This window comes from Acomys russatus, unplaced genomic scaffold, assembly GCF_903995435.1.
Source record: "Acomys russatus unplaced genomic scaffold, mAcoRus1.1, whole genome shotgun sequence".
NCBI classification, from domain to species: domain Eukaryota; kingdom Metazoa; phylum Chordata; class Mammalia; order Rodentia; family Muridae; genus Acomys; species Acomys russatus.
The window spans coordinates 35,709-61,024 of NW_026131729.1; the positions used below are offsets into that span (position 1 = coordinate 35,709).

Consider the following 25,316-nt stretch of genomic DNA (forward strand, 5'->3'; position numbering starts at 1 on the left):
CATCTTTTTTTTATAGTAATGTGATGAGGATTCATAGTTAGAGGCACCCACGCAAAGGCCTGGGCAAATGTTTGCAGTTATAACTCACTATTGCTTTCACAATCAGTAAGACTGAAAGATCACCCTCACTTCCCTCTGTAGCCATACTATCATTGGCTCAGCTCTGGGGAAATGAGAATCCGCTGGCTTCCATCTCCAGGGACGGCTCACCCCACTCGACGCAGGGGACAGCTCTGCAGCCCAACAGTCAGACTGAGTGAGGGTCCAGAAATGACACCCACCACCAGGGGTACCCCGGGGAAAGCTTACCACGTAGAGCTTGCGCCAGATGACGGCCCATTCTCGTAGTGTGTTCGTGAGCTCCTGAACCAGCGGCAACTCCCCAGGAATCACAGTCTCATGCTGCCTACAGGGAACCAAAGGGACGCACACTTTACTGCACACGGTGGCAGCTGCCTCTTCTGACTGCCACACACTTGGCAATCAAAGGCAGGAACATGGCTACCGTGGTATGAAATAAGCCAATCTGCCTCTGGGAGGGGGGGGTAAAGTTTGGAGAACTTGAACACGGGAAACATGGGCAAAAAAGCAAGGAACTGAGAACAGCAATGTCTATAAACTAAATTAAGTTTTTACATGGCACAGGCTAAGACCAGCCTCTACTTCCCCATATTGGTTCTCTCAGAAAATGCCAATGACCAAGCTGGGTTATTAGCTGGTTCCAGCGGGCAGCAGTTTCAGTTTCTAGAGAGATACACGGCATGTGACCTCACCGGACAGTCCACTGGCAGGAACCCATCCATGCTATCTTCTAGATAGATCTGGGCTTTCTCCTCACCTGCTGCTGCCTCCCAGCACGAAAAGTGAAGACAAGCCAACATTGTCACTCACAATCGGCTTAGCTCTGTTTACTCACATATGCTCCTACAGTCACCATTAGGAGAAAGCCAGTGAGGACGTGCAAACTCATAAGGAAGAGCAGTAGGAGCAACCACTAGGTGAAAATGTGGGCGTAAGATGTGGCTACGTGTGAATTTCGGGCACTATATTAGGTCAAATACGACTCACGAAGCATGTCACATGCTAACAGTGGAAAACTGTAGGTGGGATCCCCAACTTAGGGGAGTCTGAATTTGCAACTTGAAGACGGCTGAGACATATACACTCTCACAGGTCTTGACTTTTCACTTCTGGCACAGTGCTGAACACACTGCACGAGGTGTGCGCTACTCAACCCTCCCAAAGGCCCTGGATTAGATGATTCTGCACAACTGTCAGCTGATATAAATGTTCTGAGTACATTGGAGGTGGCTTGGGCTAAGCTACACCTTATCAGTTAGGTGAACTAAATGCATTTCTTGTTGTTCTTTTTAATTGGCATATATTAATTGTATAAAAGGACAGGCTTTCCTGTGACACTGGCGTGTGTGTGTGTGTGTGTGTGTGTGTGTGTGTGTTTGTGTTTTAACTCCGATGGGTTTCTAATGATGTAATCATTTCACAAGGCCAGGAACATCTGTATTTGCTGACTTGGAACAGTGAACTGGGCACCCCACCTTTCATCTGGCAGATCCAGTTAAAACAGGGCTCCTAGTTTGTCTTCACACGTGACACTTGGAGGCTGTCCAGGAATGGTCCGCAGGGGAAAGGATTCCTCTAGGAGGTGGAGGAGAATAGTTCCTAATCCTGGTTCTGCTGTGGACCACTTATGACAGCTTGAGCATATCTCTCTACCTCTTGTCTTAAAGTGTGTGTGCTGATCTTGGGAACTTCTCAGTAACGTTCATCAAGCTAAAGAGGTTCCGGGATTCTGTGACAGCCTCCCTGGCACCAGCCACAGATTCCAGTTTTACTTCTTAATTCTCTCTTCCTATTTCGAGAGTCCTGCTTTCCTTAGCCACCACAGAGTCAGTCCTTTGCAGAACAAACGGCAGGAACAAGAAACGAATGCTCAGAACTGAATGGATTTTAACTACATGGCACGTTCCCACACACTGCCTCCCTGGAGTCTCACGTCAAGTCCATCATCACTGTTTGCCTCCAGGAGGCTGTGAAAAACCCCAAGGTGTACTTGCAACTACAGGATGTATTCGATCGTCAGGGCAGACTGATGCCCTGCCTCCTCAGATGCTCAACTCACAGGGACTCACATTCACACGCCCACTGAGCCATTAGTAAGTCCGACAGGACGTGGAAAGGCCTCAGAGCTCATGATAGCTGTCTTTACTATTCTGGGGAAGGGTGTCAAGGAGGAACAAGCACAGAGAGAGAAGGCAGGAGGAGGACTCGTAGGAGGCAAGAGAAAGCAGTGAGAACAGAAAGACTTCAACGGGCAGAGGGCATTCTCTCATTACCATCTCTGGTCTTCATCACTTTTTAGTGGTCTTTTCTGGACAGGAACTTACCCTCCATCTTCAACAGTTGCCTCCTTCAGATGGATGTACGTTTCAGGGAAAATGCCCTACAGAAAGAAAACTCTTGTTACACGCCCACTAAAAACAACCTCAACGCCAAGAGCACAAAGACTTCCAGGAGGGGTCTGAACACCCCGACAAAAGGATAGTCCCAGTTGAGTTCGCAGGGCATCACTTACGATGACCAAATGCATTTCAACAAAGTCAGAAGGGAAATGCTGAGAGAGTAGAAATTAAGGTTTGGGGCGCAGGATGCACGGGACGTTTTGAAAATAAGGAGCCAAGATGTCCCGTCAGCTCAGAGATCCACCAACAGCAAGGCGTACACTAGTGGGAAGCTACGCCCTGTACAGCATCAACGTGCCACAGTGCCACCCATTAAAGGGCCACTCATGAGTGAGATGGAGCCATTACCATTTTATTAGCCTCCTACAGGAATTCCCGTCGGCACTTTCACTGAAGACCAACTGCAAATCACTATTAGTTACCTGATCATTTTCGTCACTTCATAGTCTCTGATTGATCACCCTCCTCTGTTTTATAACCCCAAGAGGCATTTCTATATCAGGGAGAAAAAAAGTCCCAAGGGAAGGGCACAAAAACACTGGGCAGGAACTGTAAGGCTGCAGAAGAGGTTTCTCAGTAGGAAAGGAGCCATCCACATGCATTCGATTGAATGACAAAAGTCCGTGCCTCATTGTGCAATATTCTCAAGAGAAAGAAGCACTGAGCCTCGTTTCAGAGGAGTGTCCATGCACAGTAGATGAGCCAGATGGCGTCTTGGCTCAATAACTCCTAGCCTTGCTCATGGAAGGGCTGGCATGATCTCTGTGGACATTACACGCCTGGGGTTGCCTACAGTCCACAGGACTATAGTTTCAAAATGTGCATGCACCCTGCAATCCTTAAAGAGGACGAGAAACTAGTGAACTTCTGACCAGTGGCTGCTCTTGGGGCCAGTTTCATGTACTGTATTTTCTATGTAACACTCTTTCTCTCTCTCTTTTTTTTTTTTCTTCCTTTGTCAATGAAACAGGAAATGGCAGAACATTAAGGATGAAGCTGATGTCAGCATAGGTGATGACAGAAGCGAAAGGCCTCATCTCTTCAACTAGACGGAGTGATGCATCAGTGAGAAGGTGCTGTCAGGTCTGTCTATTGATGAGACCAACAACATACACACCGACAAGGTGACCTTGAGTTTCTTCACTGCACAGGATACACAGTGAGTGGGGGAGATTGATTAAACAACCATAAAAAAAAAATACAAATTCAATGGAACCCTGAAGACACCAGGGTCACTGTTGATATCAGAAAGAGGAAGAGCTATGATGCTGATGTGGAGAGAGCGACAGTAATTAGTAATTACCTTCATGAACCAGACACTATTTTAAGGAATTTGCATGTATTGTTTTCATATGTTCTTTTTACCATGACTGAATACACGTCCATCACATTGCCCACTTAATTTCCTGGCCAATTAGAGAACTGTCATGTGTAATACTTCTGTTTTTATTCTCGGCTTTAATATACTTAATTGAGAGTATCTCAACCTCTTGCTCCTATTGAATATCTGGAAACAGTCATATTTCTAATTTAAAAATTTTTTTTCACTGACACATAACACTTGCCTCTATTCACGGGAGTTGCTACCCTCGGGCAAATACAAAGTGTAATAATTGGAGAAGCATAAGCACTGGCTTTAAAAGATTGCAGTTGGAGAGATAGGTCCGTGGTAAAGTGTCTACCATGCAAGCATGTGGCCTGAGTTCAATCCCCAGCCCTCACATAAAGGCGGGCAGGATGGTCACGCTTGTCATTTCAGAGCTAGGGAGGCGGGGACTGACAGAACCCAGCAGCCAGGACAGTGAGAGAACTTGTCTCCAAAAAAAAAATATCATGGTGGATGACACCTAAGGAACCACATACGGGAGGCTGACCTCTGGCTTTCACACCTACGCATGCCACATCATGGATACAATGGTAAATTTTATGTTGTCTATATTTTTAGCACAATAAAAGAGTGAAGAGCTCAGGAGACGAGAGAGAGGGTCAGATAGGAGTGATCAGCTTAAATAGTAGTTATGGGCCAACAAGATGGCTCAGTGCGGAAAGATATTTGCTGCAGGCATAACAACCTGGATTTGAACCCCAGGACCCACGGGATAGAAGGAGAGAATTGACTCCTGCAAGTCGTCCTCTGATCTCCACATACATGCTATGACATATTAGCATGCATGTGCACGGGCACACATCCAGAACAGAAACAAGTGTACTAAAACACTTTTAAATACACATTATAGTAGAAGTTACAAGTTCAAAATAAGCTATAACATTGCTAAGGCTGGCATGTCGCTCCAAGACAGCATGTGTTTCAATGTGGGAGTTTTAACTGAACTTGTGTCAGTCTCTTAAGTAGCTGGGTGACAAGTGTGCACTGCCAGACCCTGCTGTTCTCGATATTTCATATGATTTGTCCAGGAAAGTTTTTGGTTCACTTTTTAACCTACTAAAAAAAGAAAGGAGCTGGGCATGGTGGCACACACCTTTAATCCCAGCACTGTGGAGGCAGAGGCAGCCGGATCACTGTGAGTTCAAGGCCAGTCTGGTCTACAAATCAAGTCCAAGACAGCCAGAGGCTACACAGTGAACCTTTTCTTGAGGGCGGAAAAAAGGAAAGGAAAGGACTGAGAATTAAGTAACCTGGTTATTCTTCATCTCTTACAAACAAATTCCCCAATGCTAACACTGCTAACCCAAAGAAAAAATGCTGGCAGAACATTTTGCAAATCAAAAAGATAAAACAAAACAAACCAAAACCCTGCGGAATTCACAGTCTGGTAGCTGGTCCGTGCTAATCCCTGGGAATCAGCCAGGACAGAGGCACTCAGAAATATAAGCAAAGGATGACTCTGAGCCGGATACCAACTGCGGCAGATAGCCTGCACAGGTGTGCAAGCATAAAGGCGCTGATAGCCAGAGTCCATTTTCTCATTTCACTGCTCTGTGTCTGAAGCATCACTGTGTCATGGTGGCACTTGGCCACTTACAATCATTTAGTCTCTGGTAAGGCCAGAGCGAACCTGGGTCATGTGTCTCTGGTGTGCAGCCTAGCTCTCAGTTCTGCCTTTCTTTCTCAATGCAAACCTACTCACTAGAACAACAACAACAACAAAAAAAAGATTCCGTTTTATTTCAGCTAATGACATCCTCTATGTTATCCTGTCCACATACCCACAATCCTACCAGGATTAACGATCAATTTCTTTTGAGGCTTTAGTCTTCTTCAATTTGTAAAGCCACTAGCTGCCTTTTATCACCACTCTAAATGGCAAGGTTGGCTTACAAATTGACACCAATGATTTCCACGGAAACATTAGCCTTTCAAATGGCTCTTCCCTTAAGACAGGAAAAGGAGGGATCACCGCTGGACAACATTTCTATCTGGCTGCATCTCTTAATGAAGGGATGTCACAAACTCAGCAAAATCCAAGACTGGTGCCTTTAATTCCATCTTTAGTTCTTAGATCTCCACACAGAAAGATAATTTAGTTTAAATAACACACACACACACACACACACACACACACACACACACACACACACACACACACCCCAATACACAATCATTGTGGCAAACTCTGATCATGTCGTTTTTTGTTTTTGTTTTTTGAGGCAGGGTATATCTGTATAGCCTTGGTTGTCCTGGAATTAGCTCTGTAGGCTGCCCAGGCTGGCCTAGAACACACAGAGATCTGCTTGAATCTGTGTCCAAAGTGCTGCATCCAAAGCACTTTGGGGTCTCATGTTTTTCTTTATCAAGGAACAGAGGGGTTCTTAGTGAAATACTTTTCTCCAAAAGGTGAAGTTTTTAAGCTTACAGGTTTTAAACAGCATTTTAATTAAGAACAAAACAAACAAACAGAAACCCAACAATATTACAAACACACACATAGGGCAGAAGACGTTAACTGGACCATTCAGTATCGAGTTGAGACAAGAGGCACCACTAGCTAGGTGGATACAGACATGTTAGGAAAGCATCGAATGCCTTAGAAACCAAGGTCTTTCAGGCTGGAACAAAGTCTTATGTCGGTTAAAGGTCTTGGACCTTGTTTTAACAGGAACTACTGGGTTTGGTTGTTGCTAGCATTGTCACTGTCACTGTAGGAGAGGTGGTGCGATCAAACTCAGGGCATCTTCTATGCCAGGTAGTGTCTGCCATTCAAATAATTTGGAAACAGGCTACCACTATATATGTATGTATGTATGTATGTATAAAATTTAAAAAGGAAAAGGCATGAGATGGAGGAGGGGGCTGGGATCTGGCTGTAAAGTAATTAAATTTAAAAAGGAAAGGGCTGGAAATTTATGTGACCTGAGTTGGGTTTTTTTGTTGAGTTTTTTGTTTGTTTGTTTGTTTGTTTTGGGGGGAGCAGGGAGATGTTTGAGACAGGGTTTTCTCTGTGTAGCCTTGGCTATCCTGACTCCCTTTGTAGACCTGGCTGACCTCGAACTCACAGAGATCCCCCTGCTTCTACCTCTGCCTCCCAAGTGCTGGGATAAAAGGTGTGCGCTCCACCACCTGGTTCACCTGGGTACTCTTTATCTGTCACAAATTCAGAGCAAAATGTAGTTAATTTGTTGGGGGAGGGGAGGGGTGTGGGATTATGTTGGAGGTCGGAGGACAACTTTCAGGAGCTGTTCTCTCATCCCACTGTGAGATCCCAGGATTGAACTCAGGTCTTACTCTTACTCTTTTCTGAGAAAAAACAAAACAAAACAAAAACATCCACAACAGTAAGTAAAAATTACCTCCTAACAGGGCTAAACCCTCACGCAGCAGAGTGGGCGTGCCAGGCACCAGCTTCCCGAGGCCTTCCATCTCTTCCTACCATCCTCTCGTCACGCCACACATCTGGCTGCCACACAAATCTCTCCTGGAACACTGGGACGCTGAAGTCAGCAAGATAAGCAGTGAAAACAACTCAGCTGGAAATGGCATGTGGCACAGGCCTCTGACTGTGGGCAGAAAAGCTCAGGCACCAGGGTACCACAGGAACAAGGCAGACTCACACCAGGGGGATTTGGCACCTGCAGGGACAGCGAATGTCCTTTGTTTTGTTAGATTATGAAATCGTCAAGGGAATGAAGTGTGTGTGCGCATGTGTGTGTATGTGTACACAAGTGTGCCCGACACTAAGACTGAAGGTCAACAACTTCAGCCACACTTGCCTTCGTTTCTGTGACTTCCACCTGGTAGACAAGCGTTTGATAGCTCCGTGTTCTCTTGAGATCTGGGTTTCACTGGCCAACTGGCAAGGGCTTACCTCTGGGCCGTGATGCAGTCAAAGAGCAAAAGCTGTGAGCATCTCTAACCTTGCTGCCCTGATAACTCAAGTGTTTTCTCACTCTCTGCTATTGCACGCGAGCTAACTGTGAAATAATAAAGCTGTGTCAACTTTGTTCTCGCAAAAGCAGAGTGTTGGCGCATTACAACTGCCTCAGCGAGCAACATCAAAGGAAAAGCGCTGATGGGTCTAACAAAGCCAGAGTGTGTTAACATGACTACTAGACTTTCCTTAGTTTGATGATGAGCTGCCCTGACACTGGGAAAGGAAACGGTCCAGGCCAGTGTTTTCTCCAACTCTGCTCATGATGAGTAATAAGAAACACATTTACAGTCCAGTACTACACACACACACACACACACACACACAATCAATAAAAAGCATGAACTACATAAATACCCAAGGTAAATGTGCCACAAGCATCTCTGTTTCTCAGTCTTGTTTTCTGTTGCGTGTTGGTTATAATCTGCTACAATGACTCCATGTTACTCTGTGGGCCTCACATTTAATGGGATGAGTCAGGTGACAGGACCCTTCAGCTGTGGCAGTGTACAGACTGGAAGTTAAGGACATAGGGAGAAATGGGTCCCGGCCCTTCCTCCCTGACACAGGTCCTTAGGGCACTGTTACTGTCCTGCTGCCTCAGTCAGCTTCAAGGGTAGACAGCAGGAAGTCTGAGGCCTTCTCTTGAGTCAGCTGCTGCGAAGCATGCGCATGGAACTCACATTCTCCCTCTTGAGCACTGAGGCCAAAGCATTTGTTTTCAGATCAAAGGAAGAGCCATCAAAAAGAAAGCAATCTAGGTAAAGGGATCCCACAGCACAGCACACAACTAGTGGACAGTCCAAGGAAGTCAGAAACAGAACCATGCGCCATACCTTTTTAGATCTGTTCTGCAGGGCGTATCCTCTGTACCAGCCTGTTGGGGGGAGGGGGAGGGAAGAAACACAAAGCATTTTATGTTTTCTGGGAGGAACCAAAAGACACCCGCAACACACATTCTTATGCCCTATCTGCAAAGCTGGGATGGAAACTGAGCGATCAGCACCAATGAGGGCTTTAGAGCAGCGGTTCTCAACCTGTGGGTTGCGCCCCCTCGGGGACCTTTTCACTGGGGTCCTCTAAGACCCCCGGAAAACACATGAACTTTTTTTCATTATGATTTATAACAGTAGCACACAATTACGGTTATGAAGTGGCAACGGAAATAACTATGGTTGGGGGTCATCACAACATGAGGAACATATGTATTAAGGGTCTCAGCATCAGGAAGGTTGAGAACCACTGCCTTAGACTGTGACCCATTCTGTTTCTTACACAGTAAAGATCTAGTTTATAGCCATAGTCTCTCCCCCACAGACTTAAAATCTGCACAGAGAAGAGGGCTGAGAGATGACTCAGCAGCCAGGAGCACCTGTTGCTCTTGCGGAGGACCTGGCCTAAGCCTCCCAAGCGCTGAGATGTCAAGAATAACAGCACACACCACACGGAGCTTTGATCCTTTTGTAAAATTCCATTAAAGTATTTATACACAGACTTTTTCCCATTTATCATGGCGTACACAACTGAAGGTGTCTGCAGACAAGTTCTTTATATTGGAAACGACTGAACAGTCGGGTTTTTCTTAGGGCCATGCCCATCCCCTAAGGCATCAGTGGGCTGCTCAGTCGTCATCTTGCCTCAGGGAACCCTACTGCAAAGAGTCATGTCAGCACAGAGTAAGGAGATGCAAAGGGCAGTAAGACTTGCAGGCAGCTGCCAACAGACCTCTAGAGCTGTTCCATATTTGTTATTTAAGAAATCAGTCAGAAAATAGTCCCATACTCCGTATTTTCACATGTTACAAGTGTAAAATTATGTTTGTTTCTTTGGGTACAGACTGAGTAACGCTTTCACAAATTTTCACATGGCAGTGAAACTAAAAAAATATGAAGAATTTGTTGTGTGTCGCAGAGGGGGTGTAGTCTGCACCAAGGCACAAGGTTGTGAAAAGGGTCTGTCAGCAGAAACACTGGTCTCACTTTAGGAAGCTCTTGTGCAGGCAATCAATCGGGTTAAGCTGAGGTACACGGAACATTCCTCCTGTTACCCAAGGGTCTCCGGCCCTCCCTGGTCTTGGTTCTGCTAAAATACAAAAAACAGTTTTGGGTGAAGAGTTGGCTTCGAAGTCACTGCGGATCAAGAGCGGAGCTGGAGGTCACACTATGAAAGAGCAGGTGAGGCAGTTTTCACTTTTCAAAAAAAACTAAGAAGTCACAAGACAGACAGTGTGACCCACTTACCCAGAGGAACGCATCTGCACGCCCGTAAATGGTGTTTTACACAGCCACTCATCACAAAATTATGTTGCCTAAACCTGTCATCTTGGGGGGAGGTGGTGGGGGATGAGAAGATTTCCATACAGCCCTCTAGCTCACGCCTAGAATCACAGTGTGTGTAACTACTAGGGAAAGCACAAAATGACTATTCTGGTCTACACTCATTTTTCTCTGCAGCAGGCAGGAAAATGACCAGGAAAGGACTTCCAGACAGGAGCAAATCCAGTGAAAAGACTATCAGGCAAGGATTCTGTCCAAAGACAGAAAGAGTAGAAAGTGAGAGGCGGAGTCAGGGAGAAGAGACACCATGAGGGTGAGAGAGGAGTGTGGGTCTCCACTCTGGACACCCATTCGACTTGCCAGGGAAACATATAAAAGACTGATTGATGCCTGGTGCCATCTCCCCAAATATTCTCATTTAATCAAGGCCAGACATAGAGCTTCTCAAAGGCTCCCTGGTGACGCGAATGCATCAGCAAAAGTGTCACCCCAGGGTAAAAGTGCCAAGTACTGTGTGGAATCCCAGCTTTAGCCTAAGGAGAACGGTGAGCACAGGAGGGGGGAAGAGTATGTAAACGCCGTCGTGTGCTTGCACTTAAAAAAAAAAAAAAAAAAAAAAGCACACCTGGCTGCTATACAAGAACGGACCACGGGATGTGGCAAGTATTAGGAACGGGGGAGACTGGTGGGCGCCCTGAAAACGGGAAACGACAAGACAACTGAGAGTATATTTAGGAGCAGTTTCGGTTGCTTATGGCTTCACTAGCAATGGGCAAGAAGGGAGGAAGGAAGGGTGCTTGGCTCCTGGGCTTATGTAAATGGCACATACTGTTATTCTACGGTATGGGAATGATAGTAAAAATAGGCACCCGACCCTGACCCTTGGGCTTCCCTCCCTCAACAACTGAGTCCTGCTGGCATGGCATGGAACACTGGACATGTGCACTGGGGGGCAGGTGACCAGAGGAGCCAGACTGGCATGGCAGCTCAAGGACCAAGTAGAATCATAAATGATAATTTTCATTTAATAGCTGACCATGTTAATGGAAGGGGAAACCCTTCTGTCAAATACCAGGAGTCTGGAACGAAGGTCAGCCCAGAGAGGATCAAGATAAAAGGGAAAAGAAATGTGACCAGGATACAGCCTCTCACCACTGGATCCACACAGGCATAGCAATCCAAACAACATGAATCAGAAATAAACAAATACAATGAACCTATCTTAGGTTATCAATATTAGTGAAAATCAAGTACACATAGACTTGGCAAGGCATATAGGGGGACTAAGTTGTAATTTTCCATAGAGATTAGTAAATAAAATGGGACGTGGAATTGCCTATTCTTAGCTGGATAAAATACTAGAAAGATTTCAGAAAGGACTGAAACTCCTCAGAGATGAGGAGGGGTTAGAAGGAACTGCTGTTTGTCATTATGGACTGGCAAAAAAATAACCAGGGCCCGAGATGGCGCAGTACTCAGGGTAAGGTGTCTGTCAACAAGTCTGAGGACTGTGGTTCAACCTCTTGAACCCACAGGATGGAAGAGAAGAAGACAGAGACCCCTGCATCTTAGCCTCTTACCTCCACACACATGCCTGTACTCACTCGCAGGCAGGCAAGCAAGCACACATAAAGACAGACAGACACACACACACACACAAACACACAGTTTAAACCATTTAAAGTTCCATGTCTTTGTGACTGGTACAATTTACACTTGAGAAAAACATTGATGAATGCTGGCAAACCAGGCAAAAGCAAAATTACAATAGAGAACACGCGTGTTGTTATGGTGTGGCTGACTAGAAAGGGAAATGAGGGAATGTGAGGGGGCTCATGAGATGGTGCGGTGGTCTGAACGGAGTCCACCCCTCATGGCTCATGGGTTTGTAAGTTTCTTTTTGCAGTTGGTGTAACTGTTTGGGAAGGATTAGGAGGTGTGGCCTTGTAGGAGGAGGTGTGTCACTGGGTTTCAAAAGCCCTCACCGGGCCCAGTCAATCTCTCTGTTTCTGTGTATGTCTCTGTGTATCTCTATGTCTGTCTGCCCGTCTGCCCCCCCCCTCTCTCCCCAAGTTGTGGATAAGAAGTAGCCCTCAGCCACTGCTACAATGCCATTATTGCCTGCTGCCATGCTCCCTACGATGATGGTCATGGATCTCACTGAAACTGTAAGCAAGTTGCCAATTCAATGGCTTTTTTTTTTTTTTTTTTTTTTTCCCAAATCAGTTTCCTTGGCCATGGTATTCATCACAGCAGTAGAAATACATATCAATTCTAGTTGTATTTCATGATGATATACACTTCTCAAAACTCATTGAATTACACACTAAATATAGTGACTTTTGCATAATTACATCTTTCATTTAAAAAGATATAATTGGATACCACCATCTACCCTCTAGAATGACTATGGTCAAAGAGACTGGCTGTGCACACATTTAATAAGGGCTAGGAGTTATTGGACCCTTGTGCTGGTTGGTTTATGTCAATTTGACACAAATATAGACATGGGAAGAAAGAATCTTATTTAAGAAAACACCTCTGTAAGATCGGCCTGTGGGCAAGCCCATGTGATATTTTCATAAGGGAGGGTCCAGTTCACCTTGGGGTGTCATCCCTGGGCAGTGGTCCTGAGCTGTGTAAGAAAACAGGCTGGGCAAGCCATGAGGAGCAAGCCAGTAAATAGTATTCCCCCATGGCCTCTGTAGCAGTCCCTGCCTCCAGGTTCCTGCCTTGATTTTCTTCTATAACAGACTGTGACATGGAAATAGAAGATAAAATAAACCCTTCCCTCCCTGAGTTGCTTTTGGTCATGGAGTTTCATCACAAAAAATAAACCCCAACTATAGCAACTCTCTCACCATGCTGGTAATTTCTATAAAGTTACACATAACCTATGACTTAGCAATATTTCCATGCCTAGGTATTTACTCAAGATAAATGGAAACACAATACAAAAATGCTTCACAGGAATGTTTGCTGATGTCTTAATTCTTTTAAGCTAAAGGTGGGACTCAGAAGGCACAGTGACATTTGAGTGAACGAATCATGGCTTGTTTGTACAATGAGTATTATTAAACAACACAGAAAAATTACTTATGTACAACCTTATAAATGACTCTAAAAACCATAATAGTGAGTGAAAGAACCCACACAATAGACGTGTATAATTCCACTGACATAGGGCTGGCCAGCAGGTAAAACTAATAATTGGTAACTAAAGTGAGAACAGTGGCCAGTGGTTGCAATGGGAATCATATGCAAGAAAGACACTCAGAGCACTCCGGGATGAGATGTGCAGGCTTTGTCGTTTGATAAGACTTATTCTACTGTTTATCTAAGTGCACGTTACAGCATCAAAATTTTTCCCTGAAGTCTTTAAATATGGACGGGAAAGGAAGAAGAAAACTATCAAGTGGAAATTACTATATAAATTATATATAAATCACATATATAATTAATATAAATGACCTCTAGCAGAATGATATCACTCTGAGATCTTTTGTTTGGAAATACCTCTGAAATGAGATTGGGTGGGGTGTAAAAAATACCAGACATCTTTATGACTGTCCTTTGTCTTGTGTTTCATCAATGACATTATCCATCCTAGTTACTCTTAGCAAGCTCTCAATTTGATTTTGAATGAGTTTGTACTTTTTGTTTGTTTTTGTTTTTCGAGACAGGGTTTCTCTGTATAGCCTTGGCTATCCTGGACTCACTTTGTAGACCAGGCTGGCCTCGAACTCACAGCAATCTACCTGCCTCTGCCTCCCCAAGTGTTGGGATTACAGGCGTGCACCTGGAGTTTGTACTATTCCTAAAAATTCCAGCATGGACCTCAATCAACAGTTAAACATGCCAGGAAACCAAGACATGGAGTGTTTTTCTCTGCCCCAATTTTTACTTTATAATGCAAAGGAGGAAAAGAAAAGAATTCATAGATACAACAACAGGCATAGAAAGAAAATTTCACACAGGGACTCAAGTCCAGAAGGAACGAGAGCATATGTGGGAAGGCTGACTTCAGCAGAAGAGCTACTGGGGGGGGGGGGGATGGCGGGAGAGTGTGGTTGGAAATCTCTGAGGAGACCCATCAGGGCTGAGGTCTGCATCGCTCATGTGGCCGTTCATTCATTATACATAAAAACACTTCTTGAAGTGGAGTGTATCAGACACCGTCTTTAAGGCGGAAGGAAACAGATCCATAAACAAGTAACCAAATACAAAGGGCCCTTTAATGGAACCGCCTGGAGACTCCAGCTCACAAAGGAGTGTTATGAATATGCTCCAGACTCGGGCAATTACTGGGGAATGCTGAAGACTTCCCAGGCAATGAAAGCACCGTTCGATGTGCGACTTACAGAATGTTCCCCCACAAGCACAAGATAAATGGGCGTTCCTGCTCACGCACACATAGAATATCGATAAATTATGTTTATCCTCTCAGAAATTAAAAGCCAGGAGCAGGGAAGAAGCTGCTGTTTATAGCTTCCACGTGACACACGGGGCAGAGAGGAGGCAGCATCCACAGATGAGGAGCAGGTGCTAAATCCTGTTGTTTTCCCTTTAACTGTCTCAAGCCTGCTAGCTTAATTAGGCCAGAGTCAAAGGTTGCACCCTTGAGGACCAGGTAAACCTGGTCCAGAACCTGGTGAGCTGTCCCTCAAACCAAAGCCAGCAGAACCTCAGGGAATCCTGAGCCAGCTGGGTGCCGGCCCTCACAGGGTGAAGAAAGTCTCAGTATGAAACCCCTCATTACAGAGGACAGTGGTCTGCCTCCATCCCTGGGGAGCATCCCGCAGCCTCCTGGAGCCCTGAGCCTCAGCTGTTTACATCTGAAGGCAGAGGGCTCTTGCAAATAAGCCTAAAGGAAAAAAAAAAAAAAAAAAGTCAAAGGATTTAAAAGACAGTGGAGGTCAATTCCATTCTGTTGTTTCCGTGCTGGAGGATAAATCCATCAACCTTTTGGCAAGCAAGGCGGGGGATGGAAGCACAGTTAAGTATTTTAAGCCACTGAGCCAGTCTCTTTAGCCCCTTCAACACTTATTTTAAAGTTGAAAGGGATCCTGGTTTGCAGGCGCTCATTTGGTGGAGTTTGTCAGTGACAACACAAAGTCTCTTTGACCCAGGTCACGCACGCACTTTGGAAACAGGGTCACCTAAAAGCTGTTCCGAACAAGCCACACAAGTGTAACCTGAGGGTGGTAGAGCTGGCAGGGGCAAGGCCTTGCTCCCCTCATAAACGAGAACACATCTGGACCGTGGGAGTCACTACCAATCTAATGTAATGAAGCCTTCAGCCTAAAAGCCATTCTTCAATAGGATTACACTCTCACACACAACCTGCTTTTCAGGCCACTCTATAACAAACTCTATCTCTGACTACAAATACAAAGAAGATTTCCTTCTGCTTACCAAGGATAGATGGTGACAGAAATCAACTCCACAGAGAGATCTGCTCCAGATGGTAAAGTACCTCCAGGAGGAAGGCCAAGTCACAGGCAACAGTCAAGAGGTGACACATGCACATGTGGCCAGTGCCAGACAAGGGGCCATGCCTTGCCTTAGGGGCCTTCACAGAACTTTTCCTCTAAGTGGGCCAACATGGTCACTCTGGTTTTTAACTCCCAAATCCTTGAGTGAATCTTGGCCCAGGATAGTTTGGGTGTTAGCATTCTGCTTCGGTCTGCCTACCTGGGATGTCATGGCTGACCTGCCACGGGGGGGTGGGGGGGGTGGGGGACCCTGCCCAGGGCCATGTAAAAGGACAGACCCTCCCCGTGGTCTCTCTCTTTCTACTCTATCACTCTCTACATGTGTCTCTACCCACTCTACTTCCTCCCTTTCCCCCTCCCCCCTCTCTCTTTGGGGTGCCCCTCCCTCTTTCCATCTCGCCCCATACTCTACAAGATCTGCTGCCTGGTACCTTGTATCTACTTTGTATCTACCTTCTATCTATCATTACTTTAATTATTAAACATGAAATTGGGGACATGGTACTTATAAAGCATTCTTTTCTTTTCTTTTTTTTTTTTAAACAAAAGGTACCTACAAAAGGTGAATGGCCCAGCAAACAAAGGCATGGTTTGGGGTATAAGGAGCTTGCTCTACTATTCCATGCCCCGTGATCTAACCATGATCCCTAGAGACCAAAATCAGTCAGTTGGGAGCTGCTGGGAACATTCCTTTTTGGGCATTCCAGAAACTTCTTTGTTTTCAGGTTCACTTGTCTCTGTAGATACAGAGGCAGCTGCCCAAACGGATCAGTGCCAAGTCCTAGTGCATGATGGGTAATGGAATGAAGGTACCACTCAGGAAAGAGCTGTAATCCCCACATCAGGAGATTGGACAGACGCCTATGTCCAAAGAACATATGTTAGGATGTATTTCAGGAGCACACTCAAACGTTATCTTGAAAGGAAAAAAAAAAAAAAGGAAGGAGACATTCTGTGTTGTATAAGGCTTATGAAGGCTGGGGGACAGCTCGGTTAGTCAAGGCTTGCCACGCAAGCATGAGGAGCTAAGTTTGCTCCTGAGCACCCATGTGAAATGCCAGGAGAAGATAAGAGGGTACCCAACAGGCCACCCACCCAGCCAGACAGCTAGCCACCCACCCTGCCATCCAGCCTAACTGGTCAGCCTCAGATCCCACTAGGAGACCCTGTCTCAACAAACAAGCTGGGTAGCTCCTGAAAAAATGACAGAAGTTGCCCTCTTCTTTTCACATGCATGCGTGTAAGGGCACCCTCATACACACACACACACACACACACACACACACACACACACACACACGGGGGGGGGGGGGGGCGGAGATTCAATTTGAGAAGAGACATTTCAATGGCTATAGCATTTAATTAACGTCTCTCCCAAACACACTCCTACTACCACGTGTCTTTATAAAAACACAACACGGTTCAGGAAAAAATGTTCCCAGAGGTATGGCTGATGACACACTGTCCTTAAGGTAAAGGTCAAGCAGATGTGGGAAGTAACCCTGCACAAAACACCATAAGGCCTGATCTGCTTCCCAAGCTAAAGCCAGAAGTCTGCAAGCGGAGCTTGCCATCAGATGCGAGCTGCCATTTATGTTCGGAAAGTCAGTTGTCTCTATAACTACGCCATGGTGACAGTATGGACTCCCAGGATTTGACTAAGGGGACAACACAAATGTTACAAATATGTGGGGGGTGCTAATGCACCTCCTAGCCAGTAAATTAGCATGCCAACATGCTATTAAGATGTGTGTGCGTGCATGAGTGAGAGAGACAGAGAGGCAGAGAGGGAGAGAGAGAGAGAGACAGAGAGAGGGACAGAGAGAGAGACAGAGAGAGAGACAGAGAGAGAAAGCACGAAAGCGTGCCTTCTGGAGTTAGCTTTCTGTCCGCTTTGGGTTCTGGGAGGTACAACTTAGGCCACCAGGCTTTCAAAGCCAGCGCTTTCCTCAGTTCAGCCATCTTGTCAGACTACAACTCTGTCTTGGTGGCTTCTCAGGATTGAGACACACCCTCAGCTCCTGGTTCTGTTTAATTCATTTGATTTCTGTTGTTGTTCTTTCGGCCTCTCGCTTGGCTTATGGCCACTGAACGGGGCTGATCAGATAAAGAAATGAGTATAAAGGAGGGAATGATGGCTTCAAGGCGACCTGTTTAATAGTCCTGGTCATACAGGACTATAGCATGTGATAGCTCATTTTTAATTAGACACTCCCAGAAAGCTAGCCAGTTTCCTAGGTCACACGACGCAGGAGGGGTTCCAGTGACAGCCCCTCAAAAAGATGATTACTAAGATTCTGCTAGAAGAAAATTTTTCAGATGCGCCCTCTTTGTCAAGTCTCTGTCGGGAGGGTTTAATAACCACAGTGACAAAATTTAACACCAGGGAAAGTGACCAGGTAAGTGAACTCCATTCTCTGTATCTACTTGCAAAAGTCTGCTTTATGCAGGTGAGACTCAAAGCACGTACCACCTCGGTCAGAATCCATTCGTTTTATTTTTCATTGTCCGTCCCTTTAAAAGTCCAAAATGCAAGGGTCCAAACCCAAAATTTGTTGGGCCCTGGAATGAAGTCACTAAGTAGAAAATTCCGCTCCTGACCATATGCCGGATTACAGTCAAAAGGCAGGTAGACTAAAAGTTCCTGTATAAAATTACCTTAAGGTTATGTGTAACAGAGTATATAAAACATAAACGAATTTTGTGTTTTCACTTGGCTTCCCACAATGTTTTGAGATATGTATATAACATGCAAACACTAAAAAAAAAAAAAAAAAAAAAAAAATTAAGCCCAAATCCTCTGCTTCCAAGCATTTTGGATAATGGATGCTCGGCCTGTCTATGGGGACGGGCTTTCTGAATGGGGCGGAGTTTTACGGGCCTTGTACTACACAAAAGTAACATATGTACAAAGGGAAGCCCCACCTGTCCACACTTCTTATTCCTGTCAACATTCCAGTGCTGCCCAGTTCCCCTAGTTCCTGTGTAAGACTCTGTGTTATCCTCTGAGTCTTTAAAAGCGTACTCTGCATACAAAGTTTTATGCTGCCCCTGCCCTGCAGAGCTCAGAACGCCTCTGAGACATCTTTTCTTTTCTTTTTCTTTTTGTTTTTGTTTTTCGAGACAAGGTCTCTCTGTGTTAGCCTTGGCTGTCCTAGACTCACTTTGTAGACCAGGCTGGCCTCGAACTCACAGCAATCTGCCTGCCTCTGCCTCCCGAGTGCTGGGATTACAGGTGTGCACCACCACGCTTGGCTGAGACAGCTTTTCAACTTGGTTAAACTTCTACCACGAGCTGACCGCGTGCGTTGATCACAGAGTACCTACTAACACCAACCGCTCCGTGCCCCTGAGTGCGTGAACGGTTTATAGAACCCGGAACAGTCATTCCATGGATATGAACTCAGCACAGAAAACCAGCACTAGAAGTACAGCAGGGCCCAGGCTTGCAGCCACCTGTAGTAGAGTCAGTCACAGGAGAGAGACGCTCTGTGACTGGATGCTGACACTTTCCTTACACGCGTGCTATAATATACGTATTAGTTGATGTTACTATTCTGTGATCAGTCACTTCCAAGTCAATGAATGACCCAAACTGACATGGAACATTCATGACAGGGAGATAGCTGAAGCACTTTGTTCATGAACAATTAACTTAGACAGGGAGCAAACTACCTAATCTAACGCAGACCTCCATCTTCTATTCCCTCTATGGTCCCAACGGCATTGGCTGCTTCTCCCATAGTAAGTATCTGGATATATATATATATTTTTTTTTTTTTAATTTACTTATTTGTCTTGTCTGTCTTCCTAGGCAAACCTTATGAGAGACATCACTGATTCGGCCAGAATTAGGACATCTCCCGTGCTTAAGAAACTGGGCAGGTAGTAGGTGTAGAGCAGGTGCTGCTGAAAAGACAAGGTGACTGCAGCTGATGTGCCCAGTGTCTCCGCCCACGTGCCCATGGATCTGGAGCAGGAAAGACAATTCACAGGGGACTATGGGTGTCTCGCTGCCAAACACCCTCCAAGGTTAAAGAAGCAAAGTGGCAGTACCAAGCATAGACAGACCAGTGCTAGAAAGGGACGAACCAGCTTCAGCACCAATCTGCTCTCATCTCTGACAGTCTCTAAAGGTAAACCACTCTTGGGGCACCAGGAACAAGAAGTGGCATAAAGCCTCCCTAACCAACTCATTTCCTTCTTCCATCTTGAAGTAACACATTATGCTGGGAGATGGGGGTGGGGGGAGGCCCCGAGATACAAGGGACAAGCCAGAGCAGCTCTCTCTTTAAAGACTTGAGGTCTTAGGGCTTTTAAGTCAAAGATTGACTAAGCACTCTAGGAGTTTCTCATGGCTCCTCGTATCTACCTAAAAGAAAAAACAAAAGCGGGGCTAGGGAGATGGCTCAGAGGTTAAGAGCACTGGATGCTCTTCCAAAGGTCCTGAGTTCAATTCCCAGCGACCACATGGTGGCTCACAACCATCTATAATGTGATCTAAGGCCCTCTTCTGGTGTGCAGATATACATGTAGGCAGAACACTATATATGTAATAAATAAATAAATCTTAAAAAAAAAAAAAAGAAAGAAAGAAAAAACAAAAGCAAAAACAAACACATAAACAAAGCACTGGCCCATGAAAGGTCAAAACAGCTCCAATGTGCCTATGACGAACTATGTGGTAGGTCCATGCAGTGGACGCTAGCTGAAAGAAAAGGAAGTGAAGTAAGTACCAGTACTTACTAGAGGATGCACGAACCCCGAACACACCATTCTAATCAGAAGAAGCCAGACACACAAAGCACCGCGCACTGTCTGGCTGTGTTACGATAAAGGTCGAGCACAACTCACAGAAGCAGAAAGCAGGTGTGTGTTTGCCTGGAGTCAGGGGAATGGCTGATCAGTGGTACTATGAAGGTGGGGCTAACGAAAGCAGTGATGGGCAGTTAGTTGCCCCCCCTCCCTACATAGTATGCAGAGAAAATAACCACAGAACCGTACACTGTGGGGATAAGCAGTGTGGCATTTGAGTTATGTCTTAATAAAGCTGCTGTTTCAGATTAAAAACAAAATCATGTATAATAACCAAATCCTTCTGTGGTCTGCAGTGGGCAGAGTGCCTTCCAGCTTGTCACGGTTTCTTGTATCACCTGCACTCATTCCAGACTTTTGCTGAGGGGCCTACTGCGTGTCAAAAGTGATGATGGGCACCTGGAGATTCAGCAGGAGCCAGATGTGCCCCTAGGCTCTTGGGGGGAATCACTCATTGAACCACAGGGCAGGAAGCAGCCAAGGAGAGTCCTCGGTATTCTGTTGTGGGCTGTAGGCTGAAAGCATTAAAAAAAAAAAAATAAAAATAAAAATTGTCTGCAAGGACACAGGTCCAAGGCAAAACAGCACACACAGATCAGGTATGCTTGTCTCAAAGGTGGGGGGTGGGGCAGGATGTGAAGAGGGAGAGTCTCCAAATCACCAACAGGAAGCTGCAAGACATAGACCCCAGAGGCCAAGAAACGGTGCCAGCCTCACCCTGGCATTCTCTCTGCCAGTACCATGGGCGTTTCCATTTTGTTTATTTGTTTTAAAGAAGGACAGGAGCAGGCAGGGGGCAGAAGCAAGTCATTACTCAGCATTTCCTGCAGGTCTCATGTTTGCAAAGCGCTCCTGCCCCGAGTCCTCAACTGCCTGAAATAATAAAGGAATTCAAGACTCACGCCAAGAACTCAAAAGTGCTAAGCAGATACAAGAGCCTCCCCCCTGAGAGTGGGGCAAGGCGGGCAGTACTTAAAAACGAATCTCGTGAAAGAAGCACCATTGGACAAAACATAATACGCATAATGAGCTGCGTGAAACTGATGTGCCACACGGAAGGTATGAACTCTGCATGTGCTCTGCTTCCCAATGCACACCCGGACACGGGTCCACTCTGAAAGCACAGCAGGTGACATCCTTCTTGGAGAGCCCAGCATTCTGTGACTGACAACCAGCACTCCATGGCAACAATTAGAAGAAAAGCCTCTTCTTGCTGGCAGGGCCAACAGCTCCTGATCTCCCTCCAAGTGCAGTGTCGGAGAGGTTTTCTGTATGGCGGTCAACACAGCACTCCCTGCAATCACACTGTATGAGCTGCAATACACTACAAGCACCAGGGATTTGCGGAGTCAATGACATGGGATCAGAAAGAGATGATGGGGTCTGGGTGTCTGTGTTTGTGTCAAGCACAATGTGAACATCCCTAAGGCAAAACTCCAAAACCCAAAATGTTCCAAGACTCAAATGTTATGAGCACTGACATGATATCCCAGGTGGATTACACACCATGATGAATTTATTTAAAATACTGCATAAGATTATCTTCAAGCTATGTGCATAAAACATATATGAAGCAAAGATCTGAATTTACGGCTAAGTGTTAGCCCCTGTATATTTCCATATGCATATTCCAAAAATCCCAAACAACCTGAAATCACAAAGACTTCCCGGTCTCAGGTTCTCTGGATAAGAGACGCTTAACCCGCACGATGATCTAGGTTCAGACATCAGCAAGATCACTAGGCAAAATGTAAGAGTGAACACACTCAAGACCACTACTAATGTGTACTCTATGAGAACAGCATGCTTCAAATAACTACCACAAAAATATCAGAGACACACGAAAACTTTAAAGGCCAACCTATTTTGAGAAGACAATCTCAGGAATGCATTTGAGGGATGTCATTAACTTTTACGCCAGATCAACATCCATATTCTCTCTGAGGCAATTAGGAAGTAGTACTTCCCCTCCCCCCCCCCAGAGACAGACAGACAGAGACAGACAGAGACAGAGGTAGAGGCAGAGACAGAGATACAGAGACAGACAGACAGAAGACACAGAGACAGACAGAAGTCAGAGAACATAGTAAAGAAGGAAGCATCTCCACACCACAATCTGCAGAAGGAAAAATCCTGAAAGAGGCCAGGCCAGCACTTGTTATGGCTTCTTGCCTGGGTCAATTATTGATGTAAGAAAGGGTGTCCAAGTGGCTTAGAGTAGCATTTTTTGTTTGTTTGTTTGTTTGTTTTTTGTTTGTTTGTTTTTTTTTTTCCAGACAGGGTTTCTCTGTGTAGCCTTGGCTGTCCTGGACTCACTTTGTAGACCAGGCTGGCCTCGAACTCACAGCGATCCGCCTGCCTCTGCCTCCCGAGTGCTGGGATTAAAGGCGTGCGCCACCACGCCCGGCTAGAGTAGCATTTTTAAGGCCGGCAGGACAAAAAATTAGAGAGCTGGGCCTTGCAATGAGTTGACTGTAATTCAGTAAAGCATAAAGCACTACCAAAGTCGAAGGCAGTGATAAGTAAGCAGGAGTTAAAAGAGATGCTTAGCAAAGGTCTAAAATGGCAGGTGTATATATTCTAAAAACATGGTTGAGCTTACATAAAGAAAAAAAATTCCCATCTCTGTAAAACAGAAACTACAATCATGGTGAAAAACTCAACACAGTATTAAAAAAAAAAAAAAAAAGCCGGAAAAAGGTTAGCATAAGCTAAGTAATCCAGATCCAAATGTCACGTACAGAACTTAATTCTCAATGATCCCTGAGCATACATTTCTTCAAGCCCACATGGAAGTTACAAAAGTTGAACACGTGCTTTTTACCCCTGCACAGTGGGAAAGTATGTCCGCAGGGACCATGGTATATATGTATCTGTCCCCCCATCAGACTCCCGACAAAGGCCTGGCCTGGTAAGGTCTGAGGGGACTGAAGCTTCCAAAAGCAAGGGTCCTAAAACGTGCAAGTCAAGCGCTGTGGGTGTAGTGGTGACTTAGAATCGATGCCTGGTGAGGCCTGACATTGGCCAAGGATGATAGTAAAAGCAGGAGCACGGATGCAGGGGTCCACAGGGCCCTCTCTGTCTCCTTGCTGCCCCCATGGGAGCCAAGCGGCTACAATGGAATGGTACGGACTGGAAAGAGCAGTGCAAGGACCCAGCTGTAAGGAAGGCGGCCATCATAGCAGTGCCCAACGCCAGCAGGTGGATGACCGAGCTCGACGATGGCCTAACCCTGCTTCACTTCCCCTAGACTTCCTGTGGCTTCCCCTTCTTCTATCGTCTGGCACTAACTGGAGATCTGCACAGGCTTCTAGGTGACACTTTTGCCATCCCACTGTCCCAGCATTTACCAATGCAGAACGTCTGGCCCAACAAGCTTTGCTCTGAGGGGGTAAAAAAATCCACCTAGCTCCCCCATCATCTCTTACTCCAACCTTCACAGGGTTGGGATAAACTGGGCCCAGAAGTTTGTTCTCTGTTTTGCTCCTCAACCTCAGTGGTTTGGATGCCACTTTCGTCACTTCGAGGCTTGGGCCTAGAGATGTGAATTCCCGGAGGAGGTCTCCCAGGGTGGGATGAATGGATGTGAGCATGCTCTGTGCTTTGCACACACGCTGTCTTAAGGATTGCCCAGGTTAGCCAAAAACCACTGCCCAAGCCTGAACTAGCTGGAGGAAACAGGCAAACACAAGCCACAGGGCCTGCTGCTACAGTCCTGACCTAGTTCTGTGTCTTAGTACCATCACAAGGCCTCACCCTCACTCTCCCCAAACCTGGCAACGCTGGGCACCAAGTAGAAAGAGACCCACCCCTAAGCGGCAACTATTCCTTCCAGCTACCACAAGCCTGATGTCCCAAGTGTGTCTCCCCTAACCAGTTCTGCAGCTAACTATTCTGCATCCGGTAGGGGAAAAAACAAAAAAAAAACCTTGGCTCTGATCTCTGGCCATATCCACATTCCCAGGAGCTGGCTGTGTTGAAAACGATCCTCAGTACAGGGCTGAATCACCATAAGTACTTCCCAGGCTTTCACCACTGGCCTTGCAGCAGGAGGCGTAAGTAGAGCACACGGACCAGACCATAGCGCTGAGTGCGTTATTAATAAGTAACTCCTACTGATTCTTGTTGGACCCTGAGCGGCAGGAGGCCGCTGCACTCACCCTCGTACATCTCCAGGATGTGGACGGTGTCCCCGATCTGCAAGGAGAGCTCCACATCTTGAGATGCGTTGTAGTTATAGATTGCTGTAAACGAGAGGAAAGGGGATTAGAAAACACGCACTTTTCAAAAGTTAGGACTTGTTCTCGTTTGCCTCTCTGTCGCTGTGATAAAATACTGACCAAGTTTACAGTGCGTTATCTAGAGAGGCCAAGGCAGGGGATCAAGGCCGGAACCTGGAAGCGGGAACAGAAGGGAAAACCACGAAGGGACATTGCTTCCTGGCTTGCTCAGCTTCTTTATTTATACAGCCCAGGCCCACCACCTGCCTAGGGATGGTAGCGCCCACAGTGGGCTACCCTCCACCAACCAATGGTTAAGAGAATTTTGCCCCAAAGACAAGCTCACAGACCAATCAAATGAAGGGACTTCATCAACTTTGGTTCCCTCTTTTCAGGTCTGTCATGATGACAACCAATGCCAGCCATTACAGTACTCAACAAGTCATTCTCTGTTGAATAATGTCATGTAAAGCAGAAAACAGAGCTGTGTGTCCTCCGATGTGCTGACTGGTTGCCTAACTCATAACACATGATCTGTCAGATAAAACGCATGGGTGTGGCTCCTGCTCCCAGGTAATATATAGTCTAGTGAGAGGAAGAACGATATCAACGCACAGGGGAGTGTTCTCTTGGCTTTCTTGATGTGGTGCTCACCAGTTGAAAAGGCTGCATGAGTGATACCTACATCTAGTAAAAGAGTGAT

General features: G+C 45.9%; 1 protein-coding gene across 1 annotated transcript in view; it reads right to left on the reverse strand.

The window, feature by feature from the left end:
- The window catches only part of LOC127186427 (dedicator of cytokinesis protein 5-like), a gene marked incomplete at its 5' end in the record, with an annotated part of 60,130 nt that extends 35,493 nt beyond the window's left edge, over positions 1-24,637 (reverse strand). The window contains 4 exons of the mRNA XM_051142805.1: positions 310-406; positions 2,406-2,461; positions 8,644-8,684; positions 24,554-24,637. Of these exons, the coding sequence (XP_050998762.1) occupies positions 310-406; positions 2,406-2,461; positions 8,644-8,684; positions 24,554-24,637 (278 nt within the window). The remainder of the gene's footprint in view (positions 1-309; positions 407-2,405; positions 2,462-8,643; positions 8,685-24,553) is intronic.
- Between the last annotated feature and the right edge of the window lie 679 nt (positions 24,638-25,316).